Source organism: Rattus norvegicus, chromosome 10 (assembly GCF_021556685.1).
Source record: "Rattus norvegicus strain SHRSP/BbbUtx chromosome 10, alternate assembly SHRSP_T2T, whole genome shotgun sequence".
Classification (NCBI taxonomy): domain Eukaryota; kingdom Metazoa; phylum Chordata; class Mammalia; order Rodentia; family Muridae; genus Rattus; species Rattus norvegicus.
Window position 1 is genome coordinate 76,214,402 of NC_141543.1, and position 20,510 is coordinate 76,234,911.

General features: G+C 40.6%; 1 protein-coding gene across 20 annotated transcripts in view; it reads left to right on the forward strand.

Annotated features, from left to right (window-relative positions):
• Bcas3 (BCAS3, microtubule associated cell migration factor) overlaps window positions 1–20,510 on the forward strand; it is a 459,006-nt gene that overhangs the window by 88,791 nt on the left and 349,705 nt on the right. For all 20 annotated transcript variants that reach the window (XM_087573462.1, XM_087573456.1, XM_087573463.1 and 17 more), the window contains 2 exons: window positions 12,818–12,925; window positions 18,496–18,572. In XM_087573462.1, the coding sequence (XP_087429588.1) occupies window positions 12,818–12,925; window positions 18,496–18,572 (185 nt within the window). The remainder of the gene's footprint in view (window positions 1–12,817; window positions 12,926–18,495; window positions 18,573–20,510) is intronic.

Below are 20,510 nucleotides of genomic sequence, written 5' to 3' on the forward strand. Positions count from 1 at the left end.
TATTTATTTCATGTATGTGGGTGCACTGTCACTGTCTTCAGACATCCCAGAAAAGGGCATTGGATCCCCATTATAGATGGTTGTGAGCTACCATGTGGTTGCTGGGAATTGAACTCAGAACCTCTGGAAGAGCAGTCTGTGCTCTTAACCCCTGAGCCATCTCTCCAGCCCCAATTCTTTTATTTTTTTTATCTTTATTAAATTGGGTATTTCTTATTTACATTTCTTTCTTTTTTTTTTTTTTTTCCCAGAGCTGGGGACCGAATCCAGGGCCTTGCGCTTGCTAGGCAAGCGCTCTACCACTGAGCTAAATCCCCAACCCCTCTTATTTACATTTCAAATGTTATTCCCTTTCCTCGTTTACAGGCCAACATCCCCCTAACCCCTTCCCCTCCTTCTATATGGGTGTTTCCTTCCCCATCCTCCCCCCATTACTGTCCTCCCCACAAGAATCCCATTCACTGGGGGTCCAGCCTTGGTAGGACCAAGGGTGTCCCCTTCCACTGGTGCCCTTACTAAGCCATTCCTTGCTACCTATGCAGTTGGAGCCCAGGGTCAGTCCATGTATAGTCTTTGGATAGTGGCTTAGTCCCTGGAAGCTCTGGTTAGTTGGCATTGTTGTTCATATGGGGGTCTCAAGCCCCTTCAGCTCTTTCAGTCCTTTCTCTGATTCCTTCAATGGGGGTCCTGTTCTCAGTTCAGTGGTTTGCTGCTGGCATTCGCCTCTGTATTTGCCATATTCTGGCTGTGTCTCTCAGGAGCGATCTACATCCCGTTCCTGTCAGCCTGCACTTCTTTGCTTCATCCATCTTATCTAGTTTGGTGGCTGTATATGTATGGGCCACATGTGGGGCAGGCTCTGAATGGGCGTTCCTTCAGTCTCTGTTCTAAACTTTTCCTCCCTATCCCCTCCTAAGGGTATTCTTGTTCCCCTTTTAAAGAAGGAGTGAAGCATTCGCATTTTGGTCATCTTTCTTGAGTTTCATATGTTCTGTGCATCTAGGGTAATTCGAGCATTTGGGCTAATATCCACTTATCAATGAGTGCATACCATGTGTGTTTTTCTGTGATTGGGTTACCTCACTCAGAATGATATTTTCCAGTTCTATCCATTTGCCTTGAATTTCATAAAGTCATTGTTTTTGATAGCTGAGTAGTATTCCATTGTGTAGATGTACCACATTTTCTGTATCCATTCCTCTGTTGAAGGGCATCTGGGTTCTTTCTAGCTTCTGGATATTATAAATAATACTTCTACGAACATAGTGGAGCATGTGTCTTTGTTATATGTTAGAGCATCTTTTGAGTATATGCCCAAGAGAGGTATAGCTGGGTCCTCAGGTAGTGCAATGTCCAATTTTCTGAGGAACCTCCAGACTGATTTCCAGAATGGTTGCACCAGTCTAACTGCAAACAGTATTAAGTGCTATTCATTATAATACTCAGTATCCGGCTTTCTGGCAATGTGTGGGTTTTCTCTGCTTATTTGGAAACCTGATGCTAATAAAGTTAGGGCTACAATTTCTTTCTATGTAGCTGTGACTGGTCTAGTATTTGTTATGTAGCCCAGGGTAGCCCCAGATTTAGAGTACTCCTCCTGCCTCAGTCTCCCAAGTTCTAGGATTATAGGCATACACTATCATGGCCAATCCATAAGTTTAGTCTTTTTATGAATAAATGTTTTGCTATGTCTGTCACCATTAAATGAATGTCAGCCATTTAAATAAGTAGTCCATATTGAGGAACTAAATTATATGCTGTGGTCAGAAGTAATTTTCATGATATTAGATAGAGAATTATCACAGTTCTCAGTGATGAATGAATGTATTATTAAAGCAAAGAGTTCTATAAAATTTTACCACTTGTAGGATTAAAGAGATAATACATGTAAAGATTTGTAGTGATATCTGGGGCCATTCAGGTGCACAGCTTTCATGCTTAGCTTGAATGTAGAATATCAGATTTAGGAGAGAAGTCAGGATCACCATTGGAGGTTTTAAAACATTAGGGTAATTGTTTCATAAGTGGAAATTTACAGAGTGTCTATCTTGACTTCATTTGTTCATCAGTTCTAAGGTAGGCTTCAAAATAGATCTTTAAAGAATGTGCTGTATTTACTGATTTTTGAGAGATCATCTTACTATGTAGCTCAGGATGGCCTTTTCCTGGGATTACCTAGCCTCAGCTTAAGTGCTTCGACTCCAGGCATTTACTGCCCTGCCCAGCAAAAAGAGAAATTTATTTGAAAGGCAATTTGAAAATATCAAAAAAAAAAAAAAAAAGGTGAATCGAAGGTTGTGCTGGCTAGCTTGTTGTCAGCCTAGCATAAGCTAGTGCCATGTGGAATTGGAATCTGAACTGAGACAATGCCTCCATCAGACTGGCGTGTAGGCCGGTCTGTGGGGCATTTTCTTGATAATGGGTGGTGTGGTGGGTAGTTCATATCAGGGCCCCTCTTGCTGGTGTACTGTAGTTTTTTTGAGTTAGGGTGAAAGTGTAGTGGTATGCTATGGCCAGAAATGTGTCAGACAGAGCAGCTGAAGTCTTCTAAGACAACATTAATCCTTCCAACTCATATAAAACAGTCCTCATTGTTTCAGTGAGCAGTACTATGTCTAACAAAAAACAGAAGTCCTGCTCTCTCTAAGCCCACAATTTAGTGTAAGGCCCTATGAATCTGAGATATGTACAAATGGTACTAACTGGATTTGTTTAATCTGTTTGATTACATTCTATCACCGAGGATGCTTTAATAACTTCTGCATAAGATAAAACATGTCCACTTGGTAGCAGTTATTTGGTGGAGCAGCTTGAACTCGCATTATTCATTGCTCTTCAGAATGTTGGGGCTTTTCATCAGCAGGCATCCTCAGCACTGTTTGCAAGTGTCTCCCTTGCTTACTCAGTTGAGATTCGTTATGTAATGCATGGACTCATGGGTCAGAAATGCTTTAAAGTGAACAGAAAGACTACAGTGATGCACATCTTACTTACAGTATCACTTTCCGAACTACTCTTGTTTGCTCCTCCCTGCTGTATATATAATATTTTACTTGCACTTCATTGGTCTAAAATTGGGTAAAAGGTTTTTAAAATGCGCTATATTTTATATTTATATGTTAATATTATTTAATGGACGTCACATACATATAATTGGTATGTAATACTTGTATTCCTGTGTGTGTGTGTGTGTGTGTGTGTGTGTGTGTGTGTGGTCTTCCATCTGTGGCACCAAGTTGTTTCCTGAAAACTTTCAGAATCCAGGTATGACTGCACAGGCTTCTACATCCAGTACATGGGAGTCAGAGGTGGTCTACGTAGAGGGTAACACAGAACCCCTCTTTTCAAAACAAAACTGAGAATGGCTATCTTGACTCTGGCTTCACTTCTAGCTCTCTCCTGACTGTGTGTGGAGATGGTGTTGCTCACTCCTTGGCTTGAGCCTTCCCTGTGACAGCATCCTTATTAGCAGGTTTTGGAGTCCTTAGATTTTACTCAGAGAATAAAGAATTATTAAGTAAGCTAATCACAGTCTCAGCTTTTAATGTGGCTGTTTCCATTTTCCTTTTTTAAAGTGCTAGTTAATAAAGAGTAGACCAGCAAGCTTTTGTTCTTCAAGCTCTGTAGAAGAATACAATACTATAATGCTATCACAGTTTCCCTTACATTTAAGGGATTAGATTTAGTAACACATGTTGAAGACTGTGCAGCTTTTTCCTATTTAAAAATAAGTGTTTCCATGCTCCTTACAATTCCTGGTAGATTTTAAATGTCTTTGCTATTTTGTAGTTTTCTTAAACATTACACATTCTTGGAAAATGTCACTTTCTCAGATACTTTGTTGCACTTTTCCTAATTTTGTTTCAATATGTTAAATATCATGAATGGAAATAATGATGGTCTTTGTAAAGGAACTGGTATTAATGTTTAGGATTTTGAAATCATAAAAGCCATATTTCACTTGGCATTATTTTGATGGTCATTGGGTTCCATTTTTTTAAAAGCTATTTTGAAAACATGTTCCAGGTTGTAACATGACTGTGACTCTCATGATACCTGACTGTAAAACAAGAGTCACGGTGTCCTTGTAATTCAAAAGTAGGCTCGAGATAAAATTTATGTATTTTATTGAATTTAGGAATTAAATTTAATATGCAATTAGTCGTCATTCCTATTTCCCATCATGCTTTAAATGATTAATTTTTATCTCTTTGTCTATTAATTGTATGTGAACTTGTGTTGGGACACATGTGCCTGAGAACGTACATAGTGGCCGAACACAACTTTTGGGAGTTGTTGTCCCCCTTTGTCATTTATGTCCCGGCATTGACATGAGGTTATCTGGCTTGGTGGCTAATGTCTTTGCTTGCTGAGCTGTCTGTCTTGCATGTCCTCTTTCTTAGGCTTAGTCCCTTCTACATCTGTCTACTGCTCCTTTTTTGGGCAGTATTTAAAATTTGAAGGTATAGTATTAGTTACCATGGATTACCTTATATATGAGAAGAAAAAATGCTGAGGTCCTCAACACAATAATATTGTTTGCAGTCTTAGTGATTCCTTGTTCTGTGAATTCTTAAAGCCTACTTTAAGACCTAGAGAATAGATTATCAAGCCTTCTGAGAAAAATTATTGCACAAGAATACTCAAGTCTACAGTGTGCTTAGTTTGAACTCCTATTAATTTCCAGCTTTTGGTCTTTTCCCATTTTGGGTTCTTTGACTTAATCCTCACCATAGTCTTTAATTCAAACTGGAAACTACCAGTATATTTTAGTGTGTACAACTGATCTAAATGTTATCTCATATATGTTTGATAAAATTATTGAACCAATTAACTTCATCAATTCATTGATAATATGTTGCTGGTATGACTTTCAAAAAGTAAAATGGCTTTGGATGACAATCGTTTGCTGAGTTGTGAGTTTGGTCTGTGTAGAGTTCCTGTGTCGTGTGCTCTAGAATGCAGGTTTAATTCCTGGCATCCATGATAAACAGTAACAAGCAAGGTGGAATCGCTCGGTGCTCAGTGATTCAGTTTCCTTTGGAAATTGCCTTTATTGTTACAGTAAATGTGTGCATAGAAAAAAAAGTCAGTATTTTTCAAAATAGCTTGAATGATGTAAGTCTGCTTAGGTACTTTTTAGAATAAATTTTATTTCTAAAATAGTGTTTATTAATATTATTTGATGAGTTATTAGGTATAAACTTATTTGTATACTCATCAAATACGGTCATCTGAACAAGCATATTCCCCATGCCCCTGTGTTCTTGAAGTAGCTTAATAACACGGATTTGAATGTTGCTGGACATCACTGTAAGTCCTCTGCCCCCACTGGAGATCGAATTGCATCTAGAGATTATTTTGTTCAGAATAGGGAACACTGCGTGGTTACCTAGTGGTAATGCTGGCTTCCTATTAGTCAGTTCAGGGTTACTCTCTTATTACTTCTGTGAGAGGAGTCCATCTTGGCGTAGGGGTTCTTCATAGCTTGATAGGCTGCAGTCAGCATGTCCAAGATTCATCTGGTGGGGAATTTTTAACTTAGTTTATTTTCCCTAAACAATTCTGGAAGACGCTGTTGTCCCATGATCTACAGGCTACTTGTAGTGCCTAGACTAGGTATGTGCAGTGCCTTCATGGGGACTTTCCACACCCATCCTTTGGCCCCTCAAAATGAGTCTGGTGAGAGACTTTTGGGGTGTGAGGACAAACTCCAGGATGCTGCAAATGTAGTTTTCTCAGTGTAGTTTGTTTACTTAAAATACACCCCTGTGCACGCCTCCTTCTGTAGGCACTTTAAATCTGCCTACCAGGAGCTGCAGTGCCCTGTAGGCTTTCCATCTGAGCATGGGTGCTCTGAAGCAGGGAGAATTTTGAGTGATGTAATTCCACAGACGATCTAGCTGTTCCCACACTCTGACTCTTCCTCACGGGCATCACATCTTACTCAGCAGTACTTCCTTCCTACAGAGTTTCTTCACAGCTTATTGTGTTCTAGACACAGTTCTTAAGTGCACAAATGGACAATCACTGCCTTAACCATGCCCAGGTTGGAAACTTTGAAAGCAGTGTATTAAGATTTAAACATAAGCATTCAGAAGGCAGTCTGACATGCCAAAGCTTGTTTCTCCCCAGCACCTCTAGGGCTATGAACTTTTGACCAGGTTGACAGAACCAAGCAGGGATTCCCTCCCTGGGAACAGGCTTCAAATGTAATCAGAAAGTTGTTGGTTACCAGCAGTCATGCCACCATTGTGCTTGGTGGGTTAGTATTGAGAAATAGCCAGCAGGTTGGATGTTTCCTGCTTGTTTGAGATTGAATTCTTTATGTCATGCAGCCAAAGTGTGTGGTATCATTGGTAATAGGGTCACTTGTTATCTATTTATGGTGGTAACTGAGAGCATTGGCAGCAGCCTCTGGTTCCTTCCTGACCAATAATGCATAGGAAGGTTTCTATGACTGGTCATTAACAACTCATGTCTTTTGGGACCAACCTTGTGCTCTCATGTAGGGGTCCACCTCTGGATCTCTCACTCTTATCCCTCTGGCCCCATCCTTTAACCAGAATTTTACCCCTGTCCTTTTTTGTATCATATGTACATTAGCCCCTCTTGTTTATTTAGGTATGTATATAACTCTTAAAATGACAGGATCTTACAGTGTAGCTCTTGGCCCCATTCAAACTCATAGAGATCTGCCTGCCTGTCTAAGGGCTGGGAATAAAGACATACGTTACCATGTCTTGTCCTGGGATTTAAGTTTGTATTGAATTGTGGGAGTAGGTTTCCATATGGCCTTCTGTAGATCCTTCTGACTTACAATTCCTCTCTCCTGTGGTTCCCTTTTGATTGTCATGCTGAAATCTAGTATATAATATACTAGGTTTTTCCTCATGTCTTGCAGCTCTGTTGTCTGGTTCAGCTGTTCGTGTCTTCCCTAGTACTGAAGCACTTGCCATTATGTCCGCCCCTCGTCTCTGTTGCTTTCATTAGCTCTGTGGCTTATTTATTTTATATTACTGTCAGGCATGAACAGTGCCTGCTTTCCTTTGCTAAAATTGAATTCATGAAAAGCAACTTCCCTGCTAAACTGTAGTTGATTGGAGCTGTTGCAGAGCAGTTCCTCACACTGAAGGAAGCACACCCAGACAAAGTCACTCCTTATTTCCGCCTCCCTCTGGTCAAGGTAGCCCCCAGCCTGCTCTTGTCTCAATGGATTTACCCCTTCAGGACACCTTAGACAAATGGATTTCTACACAATGAGACTATTCAAGTCTCTGCTTCTTTCGTTTAGCATAATGTTCTTGAGGTTCATCCACATGGCAGAACGTGTCAGTACTTTTCCCTTTATTGTAGAGTAATCTTGTCTGTGCTTATCCCATAGTTTATCTGTGTTATGGCCATGAGTGTGCTCCCACTTCGGTTATTATGAAAAATGCTGTTGTGGGTATTAATGTACCAACATTTGCGTAGACATATGCTTTCACTTTTCCTGGGTGTATGCCTAGGAGTGGAGTTGTCAGACCTCAGATGATACTGTTTGAGGATCTGCCAACCTGTTCCTCACAGGCGATCCACCATTCTCGATTCCCACCCATGGAAGTTACTTTTGCACTGTTTCACAACACCTTCTGGAAGCTGCTTAGAGGCTCGTGTCAGCTGAGGGATTTCAGCCTCTGGCAGGGAGGGCATGGTTAAGTGCTGCATCTGTGGTGGCGGGACAGTCAGTAGTGGGAGCATGTGAGTCTTCACCTCCGACCACCAGCAAGCTCAGACCCAAGGCCAGAATGAGGGTGAGGAATAATTACTTTTCAAAGGCACACCTGCTAATGACTCTAGTCCCCACAGCTTTCAAAATAGTACCACAGGGTTGAGGTGATGGCTCAGTAGATAAAGTGCTTGTTGTGTAAATGTGAAGACCCATGTAGAAGCGGGGTGAAGTACCAGGGTGAGAATTAGAGGCAAGCTTCTTCTTGGTGCTCACTGGCATGTAGGCTAGCCAAATCGGCAAGCCGTGAGTTCACTGAGAGACTGTCCTGCAGACATAATGGGGAGAGCGATTGAGGTAGACATCCACCAGTGACCTTTGGTTTCCACATGCAGGTATGCACACATGTGCACATGCATAAGTAGTAGGTATACACAAGCATATACATTAGGTACGCTCAACAGAATCATATGGAGGCCATTTCAAAATCATTGACACCACCAACGCCTGTGTACCAGATTTCCAGTGGCTCTTACTGAGAGTTCTTTTCTTCTTTATTTTTACTTTTAAGATTATGCCCCATCTAGTTAGATTACGTTGTGCTCATTTTATTGTTTTGAGATAAGATCTCTGACTAGTTAATTAAAAACATTCTTTTTATTCATTCATTTTTCATTATTTACTTACTTTTTGCTGTTTTTAAGGCAGGATCTCACTGAAGTCCAATTGGATCTGGACCTCACTCTATTGCCCAGGCTAACCCTTAATTCCAGGTCATCCTCCTGACTTAGCCTCCCAAGTACTGAAAATACAGAAGTTTCCACCATGCTGGGCTGATGGGCTAGTTAGGAAGCCTCGCAAAGATCATCTATGAAAACACATGCAGTGACACAGTGAATGCTGACAGACGGTGGCTTAGTGTGACAGCTTGATACACAACACTTCATATAACATTACCTTTTCTTTTTTTGGTTCATTCCCAATACCTCAGATCAGTAATTATCATAAATATAAAACATATTACAACTTAAAAGTCCCATGGTTTTTATGAATTCAAACACTAGTCTCTTTTAAAATCCAAAATATCTTTTAAAAATCCACGATCTTGGACTGGAGAGATGGCTCAGTGGTTAAGAGCACTCACTGCTCTTCCAGAGGTCCTGAGTTCAAATCCCTGCAACCACATGGTGGCTCACAACCATCTGTAATAGGATCTTGGTGCCCTCTTCTGGTGTGTTTGAAGACAGGTACAGTGTACTTATACATAATAATAAATAAATCTTAAAAAAAAAATTCACAATCTCTTAACTGTGGGCTCTTTTAAAATAAAAAATAAGCTAAATACGTTCTTACTTCAGGAGGGAAGAACTAGGGCACAGTCACAATCTGAATAAGGGAAAACCAAACTCTAGTAGTGTAAATCACTCAAGTGTCTCATTTCTCTGGAATTTACTTACAATCTTCTGGACTCTTCCAAAGGACTTGGGTCAGTTCTTTGGCCCCGCCGTCTGCAGCACACACATCCTGTCTTTCTGGGTCAGACAGGCACCACTGTTCTGCAGCTGCTGTACTTTGTGGTCACCCCATGGTACTGGCATCTCCAAAATGCTGTGATTTCTTGCTGATGCCACACTGCACTTTAAGCAGTTGCCGCCTCTGGGCTCTCCTCAGGATTCCCACCCTCCCAGGTGGCGCCGAGCCTCAGCTGCTCCTCTCTATGTGCTAACTCAAGAGGACAACTTCTCAGCAGATTTCACCTCGAGGATCCTGTTCTCGGTCACCATCACAACTGATTTCTTAGCTCCATCTGAACAGCATCAGTTGTCCCTGTAAAGCAGCGGTTCTCAACCTTTGTAACGCTGTGACCCTTTAACACAGTTCTGTATGTCGTGGTGACCTCCAACCATAAAATTATTTCACTGCTACTTCATAACTGTAATTTTGCTACTCTTATCTGGTATGTGACTCCTAAAGGTGTCGGGACCCACATGTTGAGAATTGCTGCAGAAAGCAAGGGTTTACTTCAGTGGTTCCAGTCTGTCAGTCCCAGCTGTGTCTTCAGCTCAAGCTGACCAGAAACCACATTCTGCACACAAATGGCCTGATAGAGTCTTTGCTTCCCCCTGGAACTTACAGCCCCGGTCTCCATTGTCTGATTGCTCTCCACACTTTTATTTTCTAAGCTTCTATTGAACAGCCCAGCAAGCCTCAACACAGCGGGGTTTCTATTGTTGAAACAAAGAAAATGGAAGTTGAAGAGGAAAGGTTTACCTCCGAAGAAGTCAGGGCAGAACCCTGAAGTAGGAGCTGCTGCAGAGTCCCTAGAGGAGGAGTGCTTCTTTCTAGCTTCCTCAGTCTGCTTTCTTATAGAACCCAGGACCACCACCCCAGGGATGACCCCACTTGCAGTAGGCTGGGCCCTTCCACGTCAATCACTCATTAGAAAATACTCTGCAGGCTTGCCTACAGCCCGATCTCACGGGGACATTTTCTCAGTTGTGGTTCCCACCTCTCAGCTGACTCAAGCTGTGTCAAGTTCACATAAGAGTCAACACACAGAAGTTATACTGGGAACGCTTAATTAACAAGGAGGACATGAAAGAAAGGCTGTAGGGAACAGAGCTGGTAGGTTTTCCCAGTCAGTTCTGAATTTGAGAACTTAGGCCTGGCTTTATTGTTTGTGATTATTCAGAGTTGCTAAGTACAGTTATTTTTGCTTGACTAGGGTAATTTCAGCTATACATTCATTTAGATGATAATGTTGCTGGCTTCTTATTGATGGCTGTCTTCTGTATTCATTATATTTTCAATATTGTGTCATCGAGGGGTTTCTTGTTTTCCTGTGGTTTACAATTACTCTTTTTTTTTTTCCTTCTTTTTTTTTTTCGGAGCTGGGGACCGAACCTAGGGCCTTGCGCTCGCTAGGCAAGCGCTCTACCGCTGAGCTAAATCCCCAACCCCTACAATTACTCTTAAAGAAAGCTTTTTCATTAGAAAGGAAAAAAGCCTTGGTCTTTAACTAGACATACTCAATGTTTCTCACTGAAATAGCAAGAAATTCCATTCCTTTGGCTATTATAATACACAAAAATTAGGCCTTTCCCTACAATATATTAATAACTTCCATTATGGATACAGTTTCCATTATATACAATTGCTAACTGATTGTTTGCTTTGTGACTTACTATAAAACACCTCATTTATATAAGGAGTAATTCAATTGAGCCAAATTACATTTATCACTGTATTTATAACAAAAATACAGATTATATTTCTTGTTCATTTTGATACATCTGTGTTAAAACACAGCGTCTCTGGCCTGAATCAGAGGATTTTATGCATTCATTTGCTAATTTAGTTGTATCTCTTCTGTTTTTCCTATAGACTTAGCCCTTCATTTGAAATGAGCTAGTTATATCCTTGGGTTTCTTTAAAAATCAGCTTAATTTTGATGTGAGGTCATAGTTCTGTTCTAGTGGCCAAAACACCGGGCCAATCTGTCTGCGCTTTGTAGAACCTGGCCCACTGTCTCATGCTCCTACAGCATGGCTTCTGCGGTGCGTGGCAGTGCAAAGGAGAACTTGTACTGCAGCGTAGCAAGTCGTGAGAGACATTGACCCAAAGTGCAGTGAGAACCTTCTCTTCAGCGCTCTGTAAATAGAATCAAGACTGTCCTTGCTGGGTTCCACACAGATGGGCAAGGTTTTTCAAAAGATATCACTGAACAAGAGAGAGTGTCAGGCAAGCACATGTAACATCATTGACAGGGAGATTTTGCCTGCCTCGTGAATTAATGAGAGCTCTCACTTTAGAGGATTACTACTTCTTACTAATGGTGAGGTGGTTCCCCAGTGTGTACATTGTTTACAGTGTTGTCTTGTTAGTTCAGTTAGCACTGAAGCTTGGCTTTGAGGCATTTTCCACCTATCTGGGAATTTTAGAAAAGAATCCTTTGAATGGGGCTAGTGAAGTGGTTAGAATTCCAGTATCCAACACTTCCACTGCCTTGAGCACTTCACTGGAAATGGCACACTGCCCCCCCACCCCCACCCCATCTAGTTTCAATGGCTGCTAACTTGGCCCCTTAGCAATGGAGGTTCAGATTAACCTTGGGTGTAATACTTTAGTTTTGTTAATTTTAGAAACTAAAGTTTAGGATTTGAGAAGATTTCTCTCTCCTCAGTTGCTCTGTGTACTTGCAAGGTAATATTACTGTCATGGGGAACAGCATTTCCCCAACACCTCATGGGGAACAGCATTTCCCCAGCACCACATGGGGAACCCAACACCAGGTGCTGTCCAGCCCACTTAGTGCTCTGCACCACACTGCTGCCTGCAGTCTCTGAGCTTTTGTGCATTTTAAATGGAGAGGAAGCCAGTTATTAGTGGATCTTACTAAGTATGATTTTTGTGCTTTAAAATGATATTTGTTTTACAATTTTAAGTGTGTGTGTGTGTGTGTGTGTGTGTGTGTGTGTGTAGTATCCTAGGTCACTTGGGGTATAGGGTGTAGATGTAGGTTAGAGACAACTGGGATGGAGCTCAGGTTGTTGGGCTTGTGGCAAGAATACATCAACTACAGCAGGTGTCTTTAAGGTGCAGGGACACCTTCTGTGCCTTTCTTTTCACGCTTTGAGCTTTATACTCACAAACCAGGTTTTCTTTAAATCAGGCAGCATTCTTTCCTGGATACTGAGTTTTCATCATACTCTGCAGTATTTTACATTCATATACATTATATACCAATTTTATTTGTTTATTTTGAGATCATTTTAATTCTTTAATCAAATTTAGGAAACATTTCTTACCATGAACATGCTACTAATCTATTTATAAAATCATAATGTTCTACTTCACAGTATTAATTCTCCAGCCATTCCTGACCTGGAACTCATAGGGAACCTGCCTGCCTCTGCTTCTGGAGTGCTGGGAATAAAGGCTTGGGTCACCCTCCTGGGCCAAATGCCACATTTTAACAAATGAGTTGCCTGGATGTATTATTTTTATTTTGTGTGATAACCACTGAATGTATTTCTTGGTATCATGTGCTAAGAAAATGTTTATTGTGCTGTCTTTTCTCTTTAACTTAATGTAATGTGTGTTTTTTAGCACGACGCCACCATACTGCTGTGTGGATCTGTACTCACTTCGTACGGGGGAGATGGTCAAGTCCATTCAGTTTAAAACGCCCATTTATGATCTTCATTGTAATAAGCGGTAAGTTTTTTCATATGTTTATTTTCAAATTGTAATGTGCCTCCTTGACATGTAGAAGGCATGTGATTTCGTCATTGAAAAAAATTCAAATTTCTTTCCAGTGAAACAGTTAAGATTTCACATTGAGTACTTTCCAGCCTCCTGACCTAGCCTTGAGTTGTGATTCAGTGTAGAGAGATATGAGTGGAATTTATATGAACAACAAAATGGAGGATTGTAGGCTGTGTTCCTAAGAGTACCAGAAATCAAGTATTGGAATGGGGCGTGTCTCTTCATTTTCAGTGCTGAGGTCAAACTTGGTCGTTGCATATAAAGATACTCATCCTTGAAACTTCTGCCTGAGCCCTTAAGTATTAGTTTGAGAATACTTAGTTCGAGGATTGTGCTGCCCTCTCTAATTTTATATTATTTTGTTACAAAGTCTGCCAGGTTACCCAGGCTGGCCTTGATCTTGTTATCCTCTTGGCTTAGTGTCCTCAGTGTTGGGATTTTAGGCATGTACCACCATAGTTTGCCTCATGATTTAATATATTTTTATTCCTTAACATTTCTCAACACTCATTGTGGTTAATTTTTTTCTTTAAAATTGTGAGGAAATATTCAAATGTAGATTAAGCTATGTGAAGTCTAGTAATAGTAACATTTTTACTCAAGCTGTTAGAAGAGAATCTTAAGGATTCAGTCTGCAGCACTTTGCTTCACATGAGAGAAGGCTGAACTTGTCGGATGAGAAAATATCTTGATCAGAGTCTGAGGTACAAAGTGTAAATCCTCTGTCACTAAGAGCAAACACATAAGGTTGGGAAGTGGCTTTGTGAGAAAAAGCTCCTGGAATTCAAACCCTGAGAATTCAGGGAGGACCCACAGGTACCTGTCACCCTAACACTCCTAAGGCAAGGTGGGAGGCAGGGCCATCAGCATCTGGGGAAGCTCATGGGCTAACTAGTCTGGGTACAAGATGCCTCTAAGGAGGTGGAGCATGAGGAAGGACATCTGAGGTTCTTTTGAGCTCTACACACACACATTCTGACATGTTCATGCCAACCCACATTCACACAGTGGATGTGAATAAATAAATCTTACATATGCAAAAAAGCCCAAAACATCAGGCATAAGAAATTTTTATTTTGTGTGTGGGAGGCCCTGAATCAGTTTTCTGCACTGAAAACAAAAGGGAGGATGTCTGCAGACCTGATATTCGTGAGTACAGTCGAACTCAAGGGCAGACTCTGCACATTGTAGACTCAGAAGTAACACTTAGTGAACTGTAACAGAACACTGTGTTCACCCTGCTTCACAGAACTGTGTGTGGAATGGTTTGCAGCCAGGAACTTTCCATGCTCTGACTCTTTTCCATTTAAATTGTTTGCTGAGCTTAAGTTAGAGAGGAAGTCAATATAAATTGCTATTTAAAATTGCCAAGAGCTTCATGAAAAGCTTCTGATTATGCCAAAATGCTCACGATCGCCTGTGTCTGGACCTGGCTTCTTTAGAAAGTACACAGATCTGTAAAAGCTGCGTACAAAGTCACCACCGCGATATTACACAACAATTCAGGAGCGAAGGCAGTAACTGCACAGGACAAAGCTGAGATCAGCAACAAGGGTTCAAGAGACCTTTTAGGAGGTGATTGGCAGGTATATAGCTGACAGGCTTGATGGCTGTCAGGAATGGTGATGATCAGCATAGGGTAGATTTGAGTAAACCTGAGTTTACTCAGATAAGGTCAGGGTGTAGGTTATGGCATAAGGTAATCCTCAGACTGGGGATGTGTGCAGAGATGGGCCTGTGTATGCAAACTTCTTTTGTTAGTGCAGTGGGAAAGGTGGGCAAAAGTGTACAGAGGGTAGATGAGCACAGCCCTGTGGTTCAGGGTAGCAGCACTGATGCAAAGGACCCTGCTTCTTTCCCAAGCACTCTGCACCCAAAGCCGCTGTCTGTTCAGGGCCGCTTCTACCAAGGACTCTTGGCCTTTTGAGGACTGACTAGGCATCTCATGTATACACTTCTGGGACTGTACCCAAGGAGGTTTATTCAGGGAGTTCTAAGAATGACCTGCCATTGTCATCTCCTCCTTACCTCAGTCCAGTGCTATAACGGCATGGGAGGTAAGTGTAAACACTGTTTCTGTGAAGTCATTTCAGTAATTATATAATTTAAATGCAGCAACTATTGTGACATTCTTGATGCTCTTATACATTTTCCTTTCTGCCATCAGAATTGAAATCCTCCACCCTGAGTGTCAGGCTGCTCACACACTCAGGTGACTAGAACAGAGCGAGAGTGCCAGCAAGCAGTTCACAGAGCAGGCCCTCCTGTTTGCTGCCTTACTGGGGGGTTAAGGCGAGGGCATGAGAAAGGTGATTTAAGGACAGGAGGATGGGAGGATCCCGTGCTGGGGTGTGGCAGAGCCAGATGTATCAGGTCAGTCTTTACGTCCAACCCACTGAGCCTATCTTCCAAAATCATTGGCCACATGTTTGTTCCGCTCAACTCTTCTTTCCTCTTGAATACAGAACTTGATTAGTTCTCACTATACCTCTTCCGTCCTGTCCTACTGTCTCTACTGTTTTAGTGTCTGCATTCCTCCAGGCACATCCACTCTTATCATTGTGTCAGAATGTATCCTGAGTCCTTTCTGCTCTAAATTCTCCTGTGGCTTCCTGCCTGTAGTTGACAGTAACGTGTGTCACACCCTTTTTGCTCCCTGCTCACAAGTTTGTTCCTTGCCATCTGGTGTCCTGTTTTTTGTAGATGTAAAACTTTTCTCCCTCTGAGTTGTATACATACTGGGGTTTTAGTTTGGTGCTTTTTGTGATTTCCGTGTCACTGGTTAGTTATACTTGATTAACTGTGTATTAGTGCAGTGATTCTAATGTCTGTCAGGATGGGGTGGGGTGTATTGGTGCAGTGAGTGACCTCTAATGTCTGCCTGGGTGAGAAAGGCAAGTAGAGTAATCTAGCAGCCAGATCTAGGACCAGATCCCAGGCTAGCTAGTATTAAAAATTCTTTTTGGTACAAAATTTGGTAACAAATTATTTAGCATTTTATTCATGAATATTACATTTTGCTGGTATGGGTTTCGATGACCTCTGTCCTTGTTGACCTTTGTCCACTAGGCCGTTTGTAGTAATTGTGTTTGGTCCATGTGGTAACTGGAGTGTCCGATCGGTTTGGAGCTCGCCCTTCCTTTCTGTTGTGACTCCTACCAGGTCTATTGTTAAGTGTAGATTTCTTTCTTTTATTGGAATCGGTGGAACTCATGACACAAGTTGATGTTTGTATTTTTTTAGGCAGGGGCTTTCTAGACAGTTCAGGCTATATTCATACTCCCCTGCCACCCTCAGGCCTGTCTCCCTCTCCCTCATTGTGTGCTTGTATATATGCATGTCTGTGTGTGTTTTCGTGTGCCTGAACATGTGTACTCAACAGAGTAGAGGACTAAGACTGAAGTCATCCCCAACAGTTTGTACATTATTATAGAGGCAGGGTTTACCTGGCACGCTCGGTTCTGGCTATCCATTCTGGCTAGTTTCAGCAGCCACCTCCCTCTGGGGTCTCTTGTCTCCTCCCCATGTAGCTAGAGTTACAGAGAGGCTTCAATATTCTTGTCAGTTGTAGGGATTCCAATGCAGCCCCTCTGTTTATGTAGTAGGGGCTTTAAGTTCTGAGCTTAAAGCCCTACCCCTTCCTTCTTCCCTTTTCTGATTTCAGTGCCCATTTGCTTCTTTTGAGTTTTTGTTATTGGTCTCGTGTGGTTATGTTTTCTTATTACGTGGCTGCTTCATGCACTGTCTGTGTGACTAGCGCCAAGTACCGCAGTGACGTGTGTGCTCTTAGTGCTTGCCTGTCTCTTGTGTCCTTAGCCTTCCACTTTACAGTGTTAAGTACCTTTTAAATAGGACTCATGAAATTATTTGTATTTTTATACATTGATTTACATGTGATTTAACTTGATTCTTTTGTAGTTTCATGGTCTCTTGATTTTATAATTTTTATTAAAAAAATATGAAAGACCATGATGTGGCTTAGTGGGAGTTTTCTGCTAGATTCGGGAAGGTTTCGAGTTGCATCCAACACAGAAAGAATTTTTAAGAGGAGAGAGAACACCCAAGCCCCTGCAAAACCCTCACACATAGAGAATTCAGAGCTCTCTCTTTGGTTCTGGTGTATGTCTGTCTGACTTTACGTTCATATCATTGCTGATTTTCTTCAATAAATAAATAAATAAATATATATATATATATATATATATATATATATATATATATATATATGCTCTCAGCCTATTGATCAGCCTGCTGGGTTGCTTGGGTTGCTGAGATCACAGGCATGCTTCACCATACCTGGCTGGGGAAGGTTCTGCTGACTTAACAGGTTCTGGGTTTTTTTGTCGTTTGCTTTTTGTTTTTTATGTGCATGCTTCATTATTTTAGCTTTTCTTAAATGATGGATATTGTGCATAAGGGAACAACACAAACCTTGATACAACCTCTGTAAGGTGCTGGGAGTGGGAGGAATTGAGGAAGGACGTGAGAGGGTTTGGGACATTCTTTACAGATAGGACACAAACGGAGTTTTGTATTGTGTACTTTATGGTGATAGTGTCTCTGTCTCTTATGTGCACAAATGTGTATAGAGCATTCCACAGACATGTACTTAGTCACAGTAAAACAGCTAGCAAAGCACAGAGGAGTTCTCAACAGATAGAGCTGGGTAATATTAGCATAATAGGAGTAATAGTATTTAGAATTCTTTTGCATCAGCAAATGAAGTTTTCTACATTTTGCAAGACTTGTTTGCTGTGTTTTGCACAATAAATCATATTATTTTTCTTGATCATTTGTATTTAGCATTTGTAAATTAGATTTACATGTTAAATTTAAAAAAGGTTTATTTGGATTCTCTAGTAATAAGGATGATTTTTTTGAAATAATCATTGAGTTTGGGATTTTGTATTTCTACAAGAAATAGTTAACTCTACTTGAATATTTGTGCTGTGTTTTAGCTATTTTACCTTAGAACATTAAAATATGATCTGAATTATATGTTCACTATTTTATAAATTATTCCCCTGATTATTTGTAAACTTTCTTTTCTGAAATTACTGTTTTTGCTGATTGTTACTAAATTCTGATATATTTACTCATTGAAAATGTTTACTTATGCTCAATGGCAAATATCTTAGATTTTGTTTGCTGTGCTGAGAAACTCTATGATCTTTTAGAGAAATAGATTACATAAAGCCATTGACTTTAAGTTTCATTGAACACTACTTTTGATAAGTACCCAACTGGTAAATACTACTCATTCTCAATGCCGCCTATTTAATTTGAGAATATGAAAATGAAACTGTTCCCAGGCCACTTCTCAGTTGTAGCAGATCTGTCACTCTCTTTGTTTATATGAAAATGATCATTGCCTGTATTTTTAGATTTTTGGAGTCTGATATTTCTACTTTGTATTAAAATGTTTTATTTTCAAAGTATAATTTATTATTTATGATTCAGTTCATAGAATTTCACATTTACTCATGTTTTTATTCTGTTTTTTTCCTCCCTAATTTTAGGATCCTCGTCGTAGTCCTGCAGGAGAAAATCGCTGCCTTCGACAGCTGTACTTTCACAAAAAAATTTTTTGTCACAAGTATGTACCGAATCATTTTTCTTCCTTTGTTCATTGTGCGTTCGTGTTTCCATTGCTGACTTGATGTTGTCAGCCATGGGTTTTGGTCTCAGTCTCCTGTGATTCTTGTGGGCACCATTACTTAGAAGCTTCTGATCTCTGGAAGGAATTTATAGAATCAAAGTGCTTTCCTGGTCTTTTTGTAAAGTGGCTCTCACTGTTTGCTGTAGCTGTCTTTATGAAGCTGCTGCCACACTTAAAAAAGCGATAAGGCTGTGCTGTGTGATGGTTATTATATGTGCAGCTTTTACTCCTCTCTGTCTTGCTCCATGACTTTCATTGCTGTCAGGAGCTCATTAATTAGCATAGAATCTAGCTCCAGACTGTTTTCAAACACAAATTCAGTGCTAGGTTTTAAAGAGAGGCAGAAGATTGAAGTGGGCAGGGGGAGGTGGGAGCTAATTTGATTACTATTGCAGAGGACAGAGACAATCTAGACATGTCAACAGGGTCAGTTAGCTGTCCAGTGCCCTGGTGAGTCTGTGGCAGAGGAGTTTTTAATTTTGTTTTTCCTACAGCCAACTAAATTAATAGTTTTTCCCCCTCTTTGTTCTCTTTGTTTTCCCAAAGAGCCTGATATGTATATCTTACAGAAATAGCTTAATGGGTCTCCTTTTTTTAAACTTTGGACATTTTCTTTTCTTTTATTGAATATTTTCTTTATTTATATTTCAAATGTTATCCTCTTTCCCATTTTCCCCTCTGGAAATCCCTATCCTACCCCCCGACCCCCTACTTCTATGAAGGTGCTCGCCACCCACTCACCCACCCACTCCCTCCTGCCTCCCCACCCTGGCATTTCCCTACACTGGGGCATGGAACCTTCATAGGACCAAAGGCCTCTCCACCCATTGATGCCCTATAAGGCTATCCTCTGCTACATATATGAGCTATGGGTCTGTCCATGTGTATTCTTTGGAGGATGGTTCAGACCCTAGGAGCTCTGGTTGGTTGGTATGGTTGTTCCTATGGGGTTACAAACCCCTTCAGTTCCTTCAATCCTTTAACTTCTCCTTTGGGGACCCCATTCTCAGTCCAATGGTTGGCTGTGAACATCCGCCTCTGTATTTGTCAGGCTCTGGCAGAGCCTCTCAGGAGACAGGCTTGTCTTGAACCCAGATATCTCTAGCTGGATCCACCTTAACTTACTGAGTTATAAGTTACTTTGTAAGTGGATATATAGCTACAAAAATCAGTAATTGATTTAACATACACTTTAAAATATACCTTCACCTAATTAAGTCAGGTAGGCTCAGGATATGTTTCATTGAGAGTACTTAGTTAGCAAATGCCTGCAGCCCTTGGCATGACCTCTAGCAACACATACAAAAGTAAATTAATTACAGATTTATATTATTCTTATTGTTTGAGTTACAGGACACAGAGGCTTGTAATTACTTTGTAACATTGTAATTAAAATTTAAAAATATCCCAATTTTTATTATTTATTATTAGCATTGGTTACTTAATATTTTGCATGTAACGAAGAAGCTAGACTTGGTGATTTGTATTCTATATTTCAATGAAATTTCTTTGTATTAATGTTAGTATGATATTTATTTATTTATTTATTAATTAATTATCTTGTCCCCTCCTGTCCCTTCCCCTCCGCTCTCCTCCTTTCCTTTCTCCCCTGCCTTGCTCTGTCTCTTCTCTTTCAACAGCATCTTTCTCAGTTTGTACCCACAATGATAGAAAAGTTGCCATCCTTCTGCCTCAGCCCCTGAGTGTTAGGGTAGTAGGCATTCTCTGTTTCTCTGTCTCCCTCTATCCCTGTCTTAGTGTTTTTTTTTAACTGTATATTTCTCAATGTTCAACCTTGAGGTTTTTTTTGACCCCTGCATAGTATGTGAATTGTTCAGAGATCAGCAAGTATCTGGAATGTTTCTGGTCCTTTGT